Source organism: Populus trichocarpa, chromosome 3, assembly GCF_000002775.5.
Source record: "Populus trichocarpa isolate Nisqually-1 chromosome 3, P.trichocarpa_v4.1, whole genome shotgun sequence".
Classification (NCBI taxonomy): Eukaryota; Viridiplantae; Streptophyta; class Magnoliopsida; order Malpighiales; family Salicaceae; genus Populus; species Populus trichocarpa.
Window position 1 is genome coordinate 3,727,035 of NC_037287.2, and position 16,865 is coordinate 3,743,899.

General features: G+C 33.6%; 1 protein-coding gene across 1 annotated transcript; it reads left to right on the plus strand.

Moving 5' to 3' along the window:
* Positions 1 to 282: 282 nt before the first annotated feature.
* On the plus strand, positions 283 to 8,517 carry LOC18096714 (uncharacterized). Its single transcript, XM_024597578.2, has 12 exons — positions 283 to 760; positions 894 to 1,120; positions 1,867 to 1,934; positions 2,177 to 2,248; positions 2,424 to 2,779; positions 2,997 to 3,065; positions 3,145 to 3,233; positions 3,964 to 6,195; positions 6,328 to 6,405; positions 6,532 to 6,643; positions 8,039 to 8,089; positions 8,181 to 8,517. The coding sequence occupies exons 1-12, from the start codon at positions 395 to 397 to the stop codon at positions 8,229 to 8,231; spliced, it is 3,771 nt and encodes a 1,256-aa protein (XP_024453346.2). The 5' UTR covers positions 283 to 394; the 3' UTR covers positions 8,232 to 8,517.
* The last annotated feature ends 8,348 nt before the right edge of the window (positions 8,518 to 16,865 follow it).

The window sequence follows — 16,865 nt, forward strand, 5'->3', positions numbered from 1 at the left end:
TTTTACTTCTATAAATGAAAAGATTCAAAAAATCTGACAAACTTTTTTAATTATTTAACAAAATGAATTTTGAAATTTTAATTCATCCTTCTTGATACTTTCATTATCGTCACACAAAACTAAAAACAACTCTACAAAATAAAGAAAATCCAAAAGAATATAATGTTTTTGCTGCTAAAATTTTATAAAGTTCATATGAATTAAAAATAAAAATAAAAATAAAATAATTTTATTCTCCATCACTGGCTGCGTCTCTCTCGCGACCGAATCACCCCCTCGAGGAAACCCCCACCCCCCGCCCTCCCGCTTAACAGATTACTGTACTGTATTTATTGATCTATTTATTTAATTTTAATGCTAATTATCATTAGCAACCTCCTCTAATTTACAAATAATGTACGGAGGATCCTCCAAGCGCGGCGGCCGAGGAGGCGGCGGCTCTGGTCCTAGGCGCTCCTCCTTACCACCTCCTCCGCCTGTCCACCGCCCTACACCAGCCTCCCGCCTCTCCCTTGGTTCCTCCAATAACAACCCCCGCAACAACCGTCCGGGTCCGGGTCCGATCAATGCCAAGTCATCTTCGTCTTCAAACCCGGGTGTCGAAGAGACCTTCTCTTTAATTCCGGGAAATAACCCACTTGCTTTTGCCATGATTATAAGGTTGGCACCTGACTTGGTGGATGAGATCAGAAGAATTGAAGCTCAGGGTGGCACTGCTAGAATTAAGTTTGGTTCCATGGCTAATAACCCTGATGGGAATGTGAGTCACTTACATAAATTTCTCTTCTTTTTCCTTTAGACAATTATTTTTAGTGTTTAATTTAATTTTCTTTGCTACTATTATTATTTGTCTAAAATTGATAGCTTTATTTGGGTTTATATAATTGCATTAGGTTATTGATGTGGGTGGTAAAGAATTCAGATTTACATGGTCGAGGGAATTGGGTGACCTCTGTGACATATATGAAGAACGACAGGGTGGCGTAGATGGAAATGGTTTGCTTGTAGAATCTGGATGTGCCTGGCGGAAGGTCAATGTCCAACGTATCTTGGATGAGTCAACTAAGAACCATGTTAAGATGCTGTCAGAGGAAGCTGAACGCAAATTTAAATCTCGCAAGTATGTCATATGATGCTTTTACGCCCCCTTTATTTCTTGAAATTATTTAATTGCTAGAGCCTAGGTATCTTTAACATGTTTTTTTTTCTTAATCATTGTCACTTGTGTCTGAATATCTCTTTGGATTATATTACTTAGTATTCTTAGCATTATTCACTTGAATGTTAAGCAAATGGATGTGTCCTTGCAGATTGACTATTGTTGATATTACTTGAATCCTGATCTTTTATTGCAGATTAACTCTTGTTGATATTGCTAGAAATGTTGATCTTACATATGTTCCTAAATCTGACTGTTTGTTGTTTGCTGTATTAGGCACGTTGTGTAAAGATTCTTTCGCTAGTTCTTCCAGCATATGCTTTATTTTATAGTCTGTATAGATGATTCAATAATGTGTACTGTGGGTTTTCAATAAAAGGCTCAGCTTAGATGTTTTCAGATCTCAATTAAGTAGGTTATTTTATCCTGACTAGTTGGGCTTTATTATATGTAAATGTGGATGGTCTTTGTAGTTCAACTTCGTATGAAAAGGAAAAAAAATGGATCAGCAAGCCCTCGGTTCAGATTCTTAGCAACATCTTTGTAAAAGACTTTGGCGGATTGTTCTCTGTAGTGATGCTTGATTGGTTTTTATTGACAGTTATTAAATAGTTTTGAGCAGAAGGCATAACATTGAAAGTGATGCCACCACCCATAATGCTAGTTTAACTAATGTTGTAATTTTAATTTTTTTTCCCTGATGATAGAGCTATCGTGTTAGACCATGGAAACCCAGCCGCAAAGAGTCAAATAAAGCAATTAGCAGCTGTTGAGTGTAAGTTGACTTAGATTCTGATCTTTTTTGTTTTGTGCAGTGTGTGGTTTTTCTCCATTCACATGACTTTCACTTAGAGAAGAGAATCCAACAAACGTTTTAGGCATGTGATTGAAATGTTAGGATGAAGTTGATTCTGTTGTCCATTGAGGCTATGTTTCTATATTCAAATTATTTTCTGATGGAAATACATTCCGTCAAACAAATAGAGCTTTATTTGTTAATGTTTCTCTTGTTTCCAGCTAATCCATGGAGAACCTTTAAGCAAAAGAAAGAACCTCCATTTAAAAAGCGGAAAGTTGAGCCTCCCCAAGGTATACTAGTGATTTTCATGTGATTAAAAAATGCACCTTTTCTATATGGTCTCTGCACAGAAGTGTAAGAAGCTTAAAATCCTTATAACATGGTATTTTTCTTTCCTACTGTTGCTGCTCTGCTCATTTTCAATTTCTACTATTCAAATTTGTTTAAACTATGCACCAACTGCAGGTGGAGGCGGCTTCCCTAAATCCACCTATAAACCTGCACTGCCTTCAACTGCTATTGTGAAAGGTAGACTCTCTTCTTCACCTCTACCATCCCCACCAGAACAATCTGGCGCTCCAGCATCTCCATTTGGAACTGGAAGCATCACTAAGCATCATGTGAGCACAGAAGAGTACATTCCTACCCAGATGAAAAATAAAGAGAATGCTGCTAGCTCAGAGAATGAAATCCCAGCCAGGGCTACTAGTTCTTTATGGGAGACAACCGGGCGCAAAGGGAACATGGGGGCCAAACCAATGGATTTGCAGAGTATGCTGGTTAATTTACTGATCCAGAACCCTAAAGGGATGAGCTTGAAGGTAAGGGGCAGATACTTCTATCTGAAATACTTTTCACTAAATATTTGGTTCTATATTTGCTACATGCTGCTTCTTCGGTTTGTTCCATGCTTCCTTGTGCTTAGATGCTTTTCTGCAATGAGATCTTTGTTGGTTTCTCTGGTCCTTGTAAATTTTCTGTGACTAGCTCTTTACTGGTTTCTTGGTCTTTGTAAACTCTACCTCCCATGTTTTGTAGGCTTTGGAGAAAGCTGTTTCGGGTACAATTCCAAACTCTGCTAAGAAGATTGAGCCCATTATAAAAAAGGTAATCAGTTAAAACCTTTGTTTATTGGTTTTAGAATAGCTAGTGATCTTATGTCTTCTCATTCAATCTTGAGTATCAGATAGCAAATTTTCAAGCTCCAGGAAGATATATCTTGAAACCAGGAATGGAGTCAGAAAAATTCAAGAAACCTTCATCCGAAAGTGGAAGGTACATACTAATTTATGTGATAGAAGTTTCTTTCATTTGGCTGATTCTGTGGCCAGGTTGTTACAACTTACAATATCCTGTTTTGTTCTCCTTTCAATTGCTACTAGATCTTAACAATATTTCCTGGAAGAATGAATTAAAATGAGGATATTTGGCAGAATTACCTAATACTAATTGAATCATAATTAATTGGCTGAGGCATGATATCCTGCTCTGTTCTCCTTTCATTGTTACATGGCTGAGAAATTGATCTTGCTAGGGCACAAAGAATTCCTTTATGCCAAACCTCTCAATTCATGAGTGTTGATTTTTTAGTATGCTTTGTTTTCTTTTTTGTGCTTGTCTTTAGCTTGTGGGTTTTGAACCTTTTAATTTCTCCTCTTGCTCTAAACATTTGGGAATTTACAAGTCAGTCTTGGAGGTTTTTTTTACAACGCTTCAATTTTTTTTTTATCTCTGTATTTTGTTGGTTAATCATTCTTATGGGGTATGTGAAATTGAAATGAATCCATAGGATTCCATTGGGTTGGTACTTCTGCTACCTTCTTATAATTGGGCTCTAGTCATATTTTTGCCTTAATCTGCTCTAGTGAATTGTCCCTTGGTGAGAACTGATGAAAATTGAATAAAAACTTTCTTTATGAACACTCTTTGAAGTACATTGCCTTGTGTCTATTTGTGTGTGTATATGCATCACATGGGTTATTAGATGTGTTTTTTTCACTTCCAGTTCTCCTGAAGACAACCATCAGCAAGCACATGCTCCTGAAGATAATTGTGGCCAGAGACCTGATCCAGAACCAAGATTTGCGGGGAAAAATCCTGCTGTTGCATCCAAGGAACTAGTTCAGTCAAACTCTAAACTTGGAGAAGAATCAAATGCATTAGAAAAACGTGACATTGATCAGTCTTCGCCTGATTTGTTTGGTGAGAAGAAGGTTTCTGACAATAGTGAAGGGCAGGCAGGTAGCTCTAGTGATAGTGGAAGTGACAGCGACAGTGAGAGTGATAGCAGTGATAGTGGGAGTGACAGTGGAAGCCGCAGCAGGAGCAGGAGCCCAGTAGGAAGTGGAACTGGGAGTAGCAGTGACAGTGAAAGTGATGCTTCTTCCAACAGTAAGCAGGGTTCTGATGAGGATGTTGATATCATGACAAGTGATGATGACAAAGAACCCGGACATAAGTTGCAGACCGCTGAACCAGGATTATTGGCATCTCCTGATCCTTGGAGGTCTGTGCCGAATGGGATTGATGAGAAGCTAGATGGTAATAAATCTGCTGCAGTTGACATTGAGGGCCACGGATCTGCTGCAGTTGACATCGAGGGCCATGAATCTGATGCTGTTGAAATCGAGGGCCATGAATCTGATGCTGTTGAAATCGATAAAGACTTGGCTGGTGATGAAAAGGACATTAAAATAACTAAAAATGATAGTTTGGTTTCCAGCAGAGAAGGTGAAAAACCTGTGCAAGGAGCAGAATCCACTTTTCATGATCATGATATGATTCAAGAGCGCCAAATGTTCATCGGAAACTTATTTGATGATGATGACAATATGGCTAGGGACAGCTCTAGGCATGAGCAGTCAGACAGCTCAGAGAGAACATCAAAAAGTAAATCAAAAAGGGGCCTTGATGTGAAGCCCTTTGACAGTAAATCTGAGCGTGTCAAAAGATTGAAAGCTGAAAGCTTGTCTCGAGTGCCCACTTCTAAGGGTAGGGACGCCCAGTTCTCAGGGAGTCCTCATGATAAACACAATGAAGACATGTACAAGGGCCCTGCCATTCAAGTGATGGATAGAGCTGATAAACAAGCAAGTGATTTTGGCTCAGAAAAGCTGTATAACCAGGCAATTTCTGGAAAATCTAATCCAGATTTTCAACAATCAGGTCGGAGGTCTTCTGATCAAAATGCAAGGTTGAAAGCTCAGGAAGCTGCAAGCAGATCCAAACATGCTGAGGGCTCAGGAATTAGTTGTAAGTTCCCAGAAAAGGGTTCTTATGTGCATGAAGCGTTTTCTATTCATAGAGAAAAGGCTTCGAGAGATACTCAAAACGAGGATACTTTTTCGAAGGAGAAAAAGGTGCCAAGAAATTCCAAGGAAGGTGGTGCTGGAGGCAGACATTCAGCTCCCTTTGATGCCCATTACAGGAAACAAGGGGAAGCATTTGGAAGACCAAAGGATGCTGGACAAATTTCAAACTCAAATTTTGGGTTTTCACCAAAGGACTCCAACAGAGTTGACATGGAAAAGTACCCAGTTGTTAGTGGAAGAGGTCTCCATAGAGAGCTTTCAGACTTGGAGTTAGGAGAACTCCGTGAGCCATTACTTGAGGAAACACCAGTTAAAAAACGGTTTGAAAGGAAAGGTTCTTTTAAACACTCAGAGAACAAATCAAGCACTTCAGATAACTGTAATTCAGATATAAACAAGGGCAAATCTATTGGAAAGGTATCATTGGACTCAGGAAAGCCCTCACCTAACCTGAGTGCTGGAGTTAAGAGGTCCCCAGAACATCGTGTCGATGATTTAACAAGACCTAACCATAAAGCTATGCAGTCTCAGCCGCAACATGTTTCAAGTGTAGATAATCTTGATGTTGGATCTGGGTTCAGTAAGTTGGCTGACTCAAGTAGTAGATTAACACAGAATGAAACTAGTGCAAAGCTAGGAAATAGTATGGAAGGCTATGGAGAAAGCCACAAGAAAGCCCCTCTCAGTGCACAGAAGCTTCATGAATCTAAATGTGGAACACTTCCCCACTCGATAAAGGAAAGTAAAACACAACCATCTAATTTGATGGCTGACTTGATAAATGGACGGAAAGATACACTTATGACAGAGGATAGCAATAATGTTTCCAAGAAGAGGGAATCTTCTTCAGAGGATGACAGCTCTTCATATTCCAAGTATGAAAAGGATGAACCAGAGCTCAGAGGACCAATTAAGGATTTTTCTCAGTGAGTAATCTTATTTGTTTTGGATTGAGGCTTTGTTGTTGCATAGCTTGCATTGTTCTTTTCATTGTAAGATTAAAATTACTCAATTCCATGACATGAAATTTAAATCATGCGCCATCTGTTATTATGCAGGTACCAAGAATATGTGCAGGAATATCGTGATAAATATGATAGTTACTGCTCCTTGAACAGGATCCTAGAGAGCTACAGGTATCATAAAAATTCTTCTTCATCTTCTTTTTATAAGGAGCCATTTGTTTTGCTGTTTGCTAGGTTTGGTCTAGTGCTGTTAGGTTTGTTGTCTAATTATATTTGTACACTTGATGTTGTATGCAGGAATGAGTTCCATAAACTGGGAAAGGACCTTGAATCTGCAAAAGGCAGGGATATGGATAGATATCATAACATCTTGGTGCAGTTGAAGGATTCTTATAGTCAATGTGGAATGGTATGCTATAAAGTCTTTTTATGATACCTTTTCTGTGGCAGTTTGCATTTATTCATACAAATTAAATTCACTAAAGTGTCTTAGTTATTACTAATTTGTTTTCTGGGTCAATTAAATTCTACTTGTAAACATTATTAGGGGTTAGTGGATGGCTGCACCTGCATATGCTTTAGGAAAAAGAACAGGCACCACCGACTCTATTGATGGAATGAAATATGATATCTTGATGATTCCAGGGTTTTTTAATGGCTGAAAATTGTAGAAATAGTTTACAATAATACACGGACAAGGTAGAAATGATTGGGTGAAGTTGTTATTAGTGGTGTGGGAATTAGGATTCTGTTGTTGAATGGAAGACACCAGTTGCTGGAACTTGCATCCATTTAGACAAACTTTTAGAGTCTAGACACTTGAATTCGGTAGTGATTAGGTAAAAAGATGTGACCAATTAATTCTTTACACATCTATCCGTCTCAAGTGGTACAAACAATAACTGAGGTTGGCGTTTCCTTGTCATCTGCTCCGTTAGTTTCTCAGTATTTAAAGAGCATAGACATAGGACTCCTCCCTTTAATGAGGAATAAGAACTATTGCTTCTGTGGGTATTTTAGGAAAGAAAGTGAATTAGGTAGCCTTGTTATGTTATTTTCATCCATCTGCTAGACTAGAATGTTAGCAACCAAAATTTGTTGACTACATAAGTTGTATCTAATAGTAATGAAGATGGTGAAATGCATTGAGTGATATAAGTAGATGTTTTATTATTTTGAGGAAGGAGAGATGAGTGACAGACAAGGAGGATAAGTTCAATGACTGATTTGACGAATTCAAGTGAGGGAGTTTGAAGTAACTACATAACCTTTCTCATTTTGAGGAAGGTGAGATGAATGAGTTGTGACCACACCCAGAAAACTAGACTCAACTGAAGTGAGAAAATCTGTCAGTGTTAATGGTAGGATCATTGAATAATAAGATAAACCAATTAATGAATACATGCAGTTTGAAACAATGCAACACGTGGTTCTCTTGAAGCAACTTTGAGCGAGATGATTATCTAGACAGCAAGTAGAAGATCGTTATGATAAGGCCAAAGTTATTTATTTTGATGCATGTTTTTTTTGGTCCTTGTCTACCATGCTTGGTTCCTTGGGTCTATGGTACAGTTTGAGGTCGTAATTTTTATATCTTTGATAATAGAGGGAACAGTATTTGTTAGTTTGGTAGCTGCAAATGTGCTGAAAACATTCAGTTTTGCTGTTATCCTTTGAACTTAATCACTAGGCTGGGATTGATAACTCTTCTTTTTTCAGGAAGCACATTGATATAGCTTTCGTTTTAGATTCTTTTTTCCTTCCTAGACTCTTCTATTTTGACCTGTGATGATATGGCTTGCAGAAACACAGACGACTGAAAAAAATATTCATAGTGCTCCATAAAGAACTAGAGGTGACTCGTAAAACATGCGTTCAACTTTTTGTTCCATTTTTTTTATTTTATTTTTGAGCTTTATTGAATGGGATATCTTTTCTCAATGCAGCAACTTAAGCAGAGGATCAAGGACTTCGTGCCCTCGAATACAAAAGATTGAACATTAATTCAATGCTTTGAGGCAGAATTATCCAATCTTACCTCCATAAACGCAACGTATGCTATTCCCTTGACTGGTACATAGTGAAATACATTCTTTTGTAGAGAAGTAGAATGTTTCTGCGGAGGTATCTTAAACTTCAGCTTCGACATAGGTGTGCTAAGGCCCCTCCTCGTATGTATGGGTGTGAAAGGTACACTTTTCCTGCCAGTCGACCTTTTTATGTATAACCTCTCCATCCATGTGAGTTGCGTTATTTGATATATAATTTTGCTTCATTTTATCATACTTCATATTATGTGAGAGAAGCGACGTCCGTGATAAAATTTTCAAGCTTGCACAACTTGATTGCTTAATCCGGGGATGTCTTTTACCTTGTCTCCTTTAGGAGAACTTTTTCGTTGACTCAATGGATCAAAAGACTAAAGGGTTTGGTACATGTCAATAACACTTTAACTTTAGGGAGAATTTCAAAATATTTTATTTTTATTCATCACGGTTCTTACTTGTCAAAAGGTTTTTACAATCATTTAAATAGAAAAAATCTAAAAAAACTTTAATAATACTGAATATGAAAAATAAACTAGAAAAAATATATTTTTTTTTTGAAATAGAAAAAAAAAACTAGAAAAACATCATAGAATAGAAAAAATAAAATTAACCAAAAAAATATTTATTTAAAAAAAAAAACTCTAGCCTTAGTCCTTGTGAGATGAAAGGAACTCGTATTTAAGTTTAGTTTTTAGTTGGAAATTGGCCTCTATGACTTTTGTGTGTGTTTTTTATTATGAGTTTCTAATATCTTAATGTGAGTATGGGTATTTAACAACGTGCATGTGTGTAGGGGTGAGTAAAAAAATTGATTAAACTAAGAAAACTGAAAAAAAAAAAAACTGAAAAAATTGAATTATGAAAAAAAACTGATTAAAATATTTTAAAAAATATTCGGTTTAGTTTTGATTTTATAAACTTGAAATTAAAAAACTTCAATTGAACTAGTTTAGTTAAAAAATATAAAATAACCGAACTGAACTGAAACTAAGTTCATTATAAAACCCATTAGAAAGTAAAAAAAAAAAAAACCTAAAAAATAATTTAGTTTTTTGTTTTTAATGTAAAATAACAAAAACTGAAATGAACTAAAATTTGTGGGTTGGGTTTTGGTTTTTAATATAAAATAACCGAACCAAATTGAACTGAAACCTGTTGGTTTGAACCGGTTTTGGTTCGGTTTCGATTTTATTTTTTGTATTTTATGAAATTTCAGTTTGGTTATTTTTATAGATAAAACTTGAATCGAACTGAAACTGATTATCTCTACATTTGTGTAGGTCATCTCATTATGGATCCCTAATATAAAATCTTTATGCATGTAATTCTATCGTAGATCCTACCACTAGGATTTCAAATGACAAAACCTAACACAAACAGAAACAACATGTTAGTTCCGAACATTTTTTTCTGAGGAGAATCTCTGTTTTGCAATTTCTTTTAATCATGGTTGTTTTGCGGTACATAGCAAAGTAAAATAACTCATTAAGGATGACACTCTTCTAATTATGATTGTTCGACAACTCAATAACCATCAATAATTGTTGGATTCTGATACTAATTAACGCAAATAAAAATGGAGAATAAGAGGTTGTTACAAGTCAAAACCCAAATAGATCAAGAACGACATAACTATGGGGAGACTTTCAATGTACTTAGTTTTTATTCATTGTAGTCTCCACTTGCCAAAAAGTTATTATAATCTTTTATATAAAAAAAATAAAAAATCTAATATTATTGAATATAAAAGTTACACTAGAAAAAAAATATTTTTTCCAAATAAATAGTAAAACTTGAAATGCATTATAATAACAAATAAATAAATTAATTAAAAAATTATCAATTTTTTTTTAAAATTAGCCTCATTATTAATTAAAGAACTGTTGCCTTCCTTTCCATGTTAAGAGGGCTCATTCTTTCTCCTTACTGTCCTTTGAGGGCTAAAACGTGTTGTTTTGATTGGCATCTCATATAAAAAAATTATTTTGAGGTTACTTTGGTAATAATAGAACTAAAGATACTAGAGGCTCATGTGATATCTATTATTTTATTTTGTAATTTTGATAATTGAATGCTTTTTTTAGTTTGTTGGTTTCAATTTCAAAAAGTGAAATTTATTAAAAAAAATTGAAATAATAAAAATAAATATTATGGTAGTATTGCTAATTTTGTTTTCCTCTAGAATTTTTTTATTTACTTCAAAAAAGGTTTTCACTTTACTTTTATTTTGAAAGGTAAAAAAAATATAAAAATGATTAAAGAATTGTTACCTTTTTATTTATTTACGTTGGCCTTTTTTTTATAAAAAATTCTACCTAATTTTTATTTAATTACAAGTAAAGAATTAAAAATATTGCTTGTGATAACAAAACTAAGTAAATAATTAAAAATATTAATTATTTTTACTTTTAAAACAAAATATTTTTTTTTCTTTGTGATTAAAATGTTCAACAACTATATAAAAAATTGGGAAACTTCTTAATATTTTTTTTGTTCATATTGAATTTTTTTATTATTTCTTTTGGAAATCTTAACCTCTTTTTTGTTTCTAAAATTGGAACCAATAGAAATCTAAACGTTCTCTTTCTTTTATTAAAAGTAAAGACTAATTGAAAATTGACCTAACCATAGACAAAAAGTATTTGCTACCGCTGTCCAACAAATTAAACCACAAACATTCAATCATCAGAATTCAAACCATACAAGTGTTTTGTTAAAAATCAATGCCACGTAATCTATATGTAATCGAAGTGGTGATAATAAAATCCGAAGTTGGCATGAATAAACTCACGGTGAATTTGGTGATTCATACCCAATTTGGACACCAGTTTTAGGATTTTTAATGTAAAGCTTTTGAATAAAATTTTTAAGTTTCAAACTTTTAGAGCATCATTGTATCATTCAGGTTTGAATATAAACGACGATCCAGAGATAACCATGTGCTTAAAAATTAAAAATATTTGAACCTATTGTTTATAACAAAACAAAAACTTGAAGTATGCGAAAACGATACAAGGTCAGTTATGCTTTAATAAGTGAATTTTGTTCATTGTTCCAACAAAAAAAAAAGTGATAAGTCAAACTTATTTTTTGTCCCAACAAAGAGCAAAATGTTACAACATGCAAAACACAAGTTTATTAAAAAAAATCATGACTGTTGAGTTTTGCAGTAGAGAAAACAATATATAATTATCCTAAATAACTCTAATAGACAATTATTGAGTTGCAAACTAATGGATCCAAGATAATAATGATGTCGATCAACTCATAAATACCATCAAGGATTACATGTTCCAATTACACCAATTACAGGGTCCAAATTAAAAACATTAAAGGAAGCATTCAAATGGACTTGCTTTACAGGTTTCAGTTAAGACTAATATAGGAGATCCATTGGAGCATCAAGAGGAGGCTTTAGTCCATTTTATTCAAGTGCATGAAGGGTCCAATCCAACCTTATTTGGGCTTTAAGTTTCAACAACCAGGCTGCCAATTTTCCCTAAGTTTCGGCTAGCCTTGTCTTTTATGATTCCATGTGTTTTATGGATTCTATAATTAATTGTGTATTTCCTATAATTTGTGGAAACATCAATTATTTCCTTTATGTATTAGGATTTTATTTTTAAATTAGTTTCCATGTCAGATTGGGAGAGTATACAACAAATGAAAAAAGGAGTGCATGCTTGAAGAGGAAACAGAGTGGCGACAACTTCTCCTCTAAAATAAAGAAGTAAGAGGAGGCAAGTTTTCCTTGTTTTCATAAAGAATAGTGGCGGCAATAAGGCTCTATATAAAGCCTTGTTTCAGATTTATTTTGTTTTCTTTTCTTCTTCTTTCACGACAACAAATATATTTTATTCTCATGAGTTCTACTTTTGTTATAACTTCTATTTGGGCTATCTGATGGGGGAATCCACAAAACACCTAGTTAACCTCTATAAATACCCCTGGAAATTAGAGGAGAAAACAAAAGAAAAAAGAGAGAGGAAAAACATGGAGAAATACTCTATTAATAGACCCTATTGTGAAGGTTCAAGAGTTTAACATAGAAGGTCTAACAAGTTTTTTTTAAAAAAAAGAGTAAAAGGGAAAGAAGAAAGGAAAAGAGAAGAAAAAACAACAACCTATATAGTCAGCAAGCTTGGAGAAGGTACAACGATGTAACAACTCAAGGGTGGAGTCCATGTGGCCTGCTTATTCATGCTTTCTTAATGTTTAAACCTCTTTTGATATTTTTTGAACTTGATTTAGTGTTATGATGTTTTCTAGTTTTATTTTGATTAATACGTAAAAATATTATTTTTATTGTTTAAATCTTGTTTAGAGTTATTGTTGATGTTACTGAGTATCAAGACAATATGTTTGTGACTGATTTTGATAAAATAGGGGAGTTTTGGATTCTTCCAAAAATTGGTGGTGGGTGTTTGATGCCTATATTTTTGTTGTTATGTATGTTCTTGGTTCTTAAGCATAGTTTGGGTTCCAAGTATTCAAAGAGTTAGTTTTTAATCAAAATTTGATGTTTTGTTGGTTGTCTTAGGCTGCAGTTATGAAGATGAAATTTAATGCATGTTTGTGATGATTTAATTTTTTTTGTTAGTTCTTTGGATTCAACTATGCTTGATATTGGTAATGTGGTTTGTGAGGATAAAAAACAGTGTGTTTAGAGGCCTAGAAGGCCAAATCTGAGTTTTGACATTAGTTCTTCAATTTCTGGAAATTTTTCATATTCTAGGTTCATGTTCTTCTCATGAACTTTGCCTTATCTGCTTGTTTTTTTAGCTATTTTGGGTTAATTCTTGGCACATACATGTTAACTTTTCATCTTTAGCAAATAATTTAGGGTTAAAATACATTAATAACATGTATTCATGCATTTAAATTCTAAGGTTCTTTTGACTGTCCAAACATATTTTGATCAAATCATGGTTTTTGAGTGTTAATCGAAGAAAATGGATGCTTGATTCTTGATCTACGCATGATTACGGACAAAACCTTGCCCTTAATTGCATGAAAACTTATCTGGTTTGTGATTTGTGTTTGTTGGGTTTCAATTTGAATATTTATCGCGTTCTTAATGTTATTGGTGTTTGATCTGTTTTTGTTAGAAAATTTTATGTTTTTGTGTTTTTTTTAGTTTTGATATTGTTTGTTTTGCTTTAGTTTTGAGTCAAACCATGGTTTTCGATTCGGTTTAGGGTAGAACCAGTGTTTTCGAGTCAATTTGATTGGTTTTGTTTTGGGTTAGGTACTAAAGCTTTATTTGATTTGTTACTTTTTTTGTTGAGGAATTTTTGGCCTAAGGGATTGTTTGACAAACACATCCTTAGACCTATTTTGATAGTTTTGCTTTGAATAAAAAAATAGTTTTTTACCAAACAGGCACTAAATAAATTCTGGAAAAATTCTATAAAAAACAAAATCAAGGATCAATTAAAAATTATTTATGGGTCCTTCACATGTTTTTTAAGCAATTTTATTTAATATCGATGCTGTAGACTTCTACTGTAAAATGTTGACCTGGAATTAAAATACTTAATTTTAGTCGAAATCTCAAAAATATCTAGAAAAATTTCTCATTTTCAAAAAATACAAAAAATATGTTTTATTTGATATGCATACGACCAAGTTTCTCAAAAAATAAAAATTATATTTTTGTTTAAAAAAATATAAAAAATACACGGTATGATTTAGTATTTTTTTTATATACACAAAAAATCAAAAAAATATCTTTATATGCATTTTTTGAATTTAATATATAATTTAATGAATTCACGAAAATTTGACTAATATTTTAAAAACTCTAAATTTTTTTTCTTAGAATTCAGATATGAATATTATAACTAATGTGAGAGGAAGAAACAGTCGGTGGCACCCGGAATTGGAGGGGCAATTCTCCATGTTTTCTGGTTTAATTATTGAGTTTCCATGTGTTTTTTTCTCCATGTTTCCAGTCGGTGTCACTGCATGGGACGGGAGGACATGAGTATTAATATTGGCTTGGGATGTCTGACTTTTGTGTGCTAACGGACAAATTTACTGGACAGAGACCCCTGAACGTTTGTTAAAGTGGCTCCACCGTTATTATTATGTGGTGTGCATACGATAAAATCTCTTAAACAATAAAAATTATATTTTAATTTTAAAAAATATAAAAAATACATAATATAATTTAGCATTTTTTTATATACACAAAAAATATATTTGTATGCATTTTTTAAATTTAATAAATAATTTATTGAATCTATGAGAACTTGACCAATATTTCAAAAATCCTAAATTTCTTTTTTCTTAGAATTAATAGTCAACATTCTGATATGAATATTAAACCTACAAGTAGGATGATATTTAAATACCTGGAATTGATTAGAAAATTTTCAGAATTTTTTTGGATATTCACTAATTTTAATTGGAAGTATTTTTCACCATGATATATGAATTGTGAAAAATCCTTTTGCCTTCGAGGATAGGTGAACATTGTCATGGCACCTACATGAATTTTTTTCACAAGAATTTATTTGGGTATATGAGCCCATAATAAATTCAAAATACTATATTTATTCATGAGCATAAATCTTTGTTACGAATCATAGACAGACCACCGGTTAGGAACCCATCAACACCTTTAAACTACATCCAAACCACACAATGCAGCTTACCTCAGGAAGATGCACTAGGCGTGTTAATATCTTCCCTAGCGACAATCAGTTTCTTACCCTGGAACTTCATACAAGACCGGTCCACCCGGTCTTCTAGTGATCCTGAACCAAACAACTATATGGCAACTACTAAAATTTTTAATTCATGAAAATTAAAGGTTGATACTCTTGTATAAATGATGGACTTATAGGTAGACTGGTATTTAGATATCAGTAGTTGACTAGAAAATTTTCAGAATTAATTTTAGATATTCATCAATTTTAATTGGAAGTATTTTTCACCACATTATATGAATTATAGAAAACCCTTTAATTTTCCAGGATAGGTGAACCCTATCAAAATACCTATATAGACTTTTTTCATAAAACTTTATCTAGGCATACGAGCCTATAATAAATTTAAAATATCATATTTATTCGTAAGAGTAAATCTTTATCCAAATCCATAGATTGATCACCGGTTAAAAACCCATCAAAATCTTTAAACCATATGAAGACCACACAATGCAGTTTACCTCAAGTAAGGTGCACTAAGGGTGTTAATACATTCTCTATCCACAACTAGTCCTTTACCCTATAATTTCTGATAAGAATAGTACACTTGGGTCTTCTAGTGACCCTAAACCAAATAACTAAATGGCGACTCTTTGACCCTCGACGTCGCTCGCCAATGTGCGACAAAATGATGACTCTATTAGGGAGTTCTGTTTTTTTATAGTATTGGACTAGGCTTTGTGTGTTTTTGCATTTGGCTTATTTTATTTTATTTTATTTATACTTTAGCATGTTTTATCATACTCATGCATGTATGTTAGATATGGATGAATGTCTTCATGCATCACTAGTTTATTTGTGATATATCACTTCAGAATGCGCACACACAGAAACTTTAGGTTACGTGGGGGAGTAACAGCTTACCCTATGAGTTTTAGTCAGGGTTTACGTTTGTGAAATCGTCCAACTCTTTGCTGAGTGTTTGGACTGGCAGTGATTGATATACGTACCATCTTACTACCTATTGAGCCCCTATATTACCTTTAAGAGGGTAATCACTGGGACAACAAGAGACTCTTTTGAGACTAGATAGTGTCTACCTCATTATCTCACATAAAAAAAAAAACATAGAACCTGCATGTAGGATGTATGTTCCACAAATAAACATTGTTACATTAAGATATGCTTAACCCTAAAAAGCATCTTGAATTGCAAGACTTAGGGTTGATAACATGGCCACCGTTAAAAAGATGATCTTTGTTGAATATGAGTTGGATTATAAATCCCTACAATTGTTAGAATGGGATTGCTTAAGACTAGATGATAGTAAATTATCGCCCATCAGAAATGTGAATTGCTATAGGAATGACATGAAGAAGCTCATCTCACACATGAAAAGCATCCGCGAGGATAAGTTTTTAAATAAATATAAGAGGATAGTGAAAATCATGAAGGTGTCCATGCAGAATTCAGCAATTAAGGCCTTGATGCATTTTTGCGACCCCGAGTATCGGTGCTTCACTTTTAGGAATGTAGACGTGTGTCCTACTTTGAAAGAATATGGTTTATCGACTAAATTTCCTTGAAACCTACACAAAGTCTACTTCTACGAAAGGTGAGAAAAAGTGCTAACTAGATATTTAAGGCTCTGTTTGGTTTGCCACTTTTTTATGAGAGGATTTTTGGCATAAAGAGGTGTTTGACAAATACACCCTTATGCCTGTTTTAATAGTTTTTTAAGGAAGAAAAAATAGTTTTTTTTCCAAATATAGCCTTACAAAAAAAATCAAAAAATCAAAAAATATAAATAGTAATAAAAAATGATTTTTGTATGTTGCATATGGCTCAAAAATACCTATGTTGATTTTTCTTTGTATTTTTTTTTTTGGGAATTTATAACAAGTTTGTAAATTTTTTGAAGGATTTGGCC

Bases quoted from the DNA above. Each gene is read 5' to 3' on its own strand.
- LOC18096714 (XM_024597578.2), top strand. From the start codon at position 395: ATGTACGGAGGATCCTCCAAGCGCGGCGGCCGAGGAGGCGGCGGCTCT. The intron at 1,121-1,866 runs GTATGTCATATG...CCCTGATGATAG, and splicing joins CGCAAATTTAAATCTCGCAA to AGCTATCGTGTTAGACCATG. The intron at 3,234-3,963 runs GTACATACTAAT...TTTCACTTCCAG, and splicing joins CCTTCATCCGAAAGTGGAAG to TTCTCCTGAAGACAACCATC.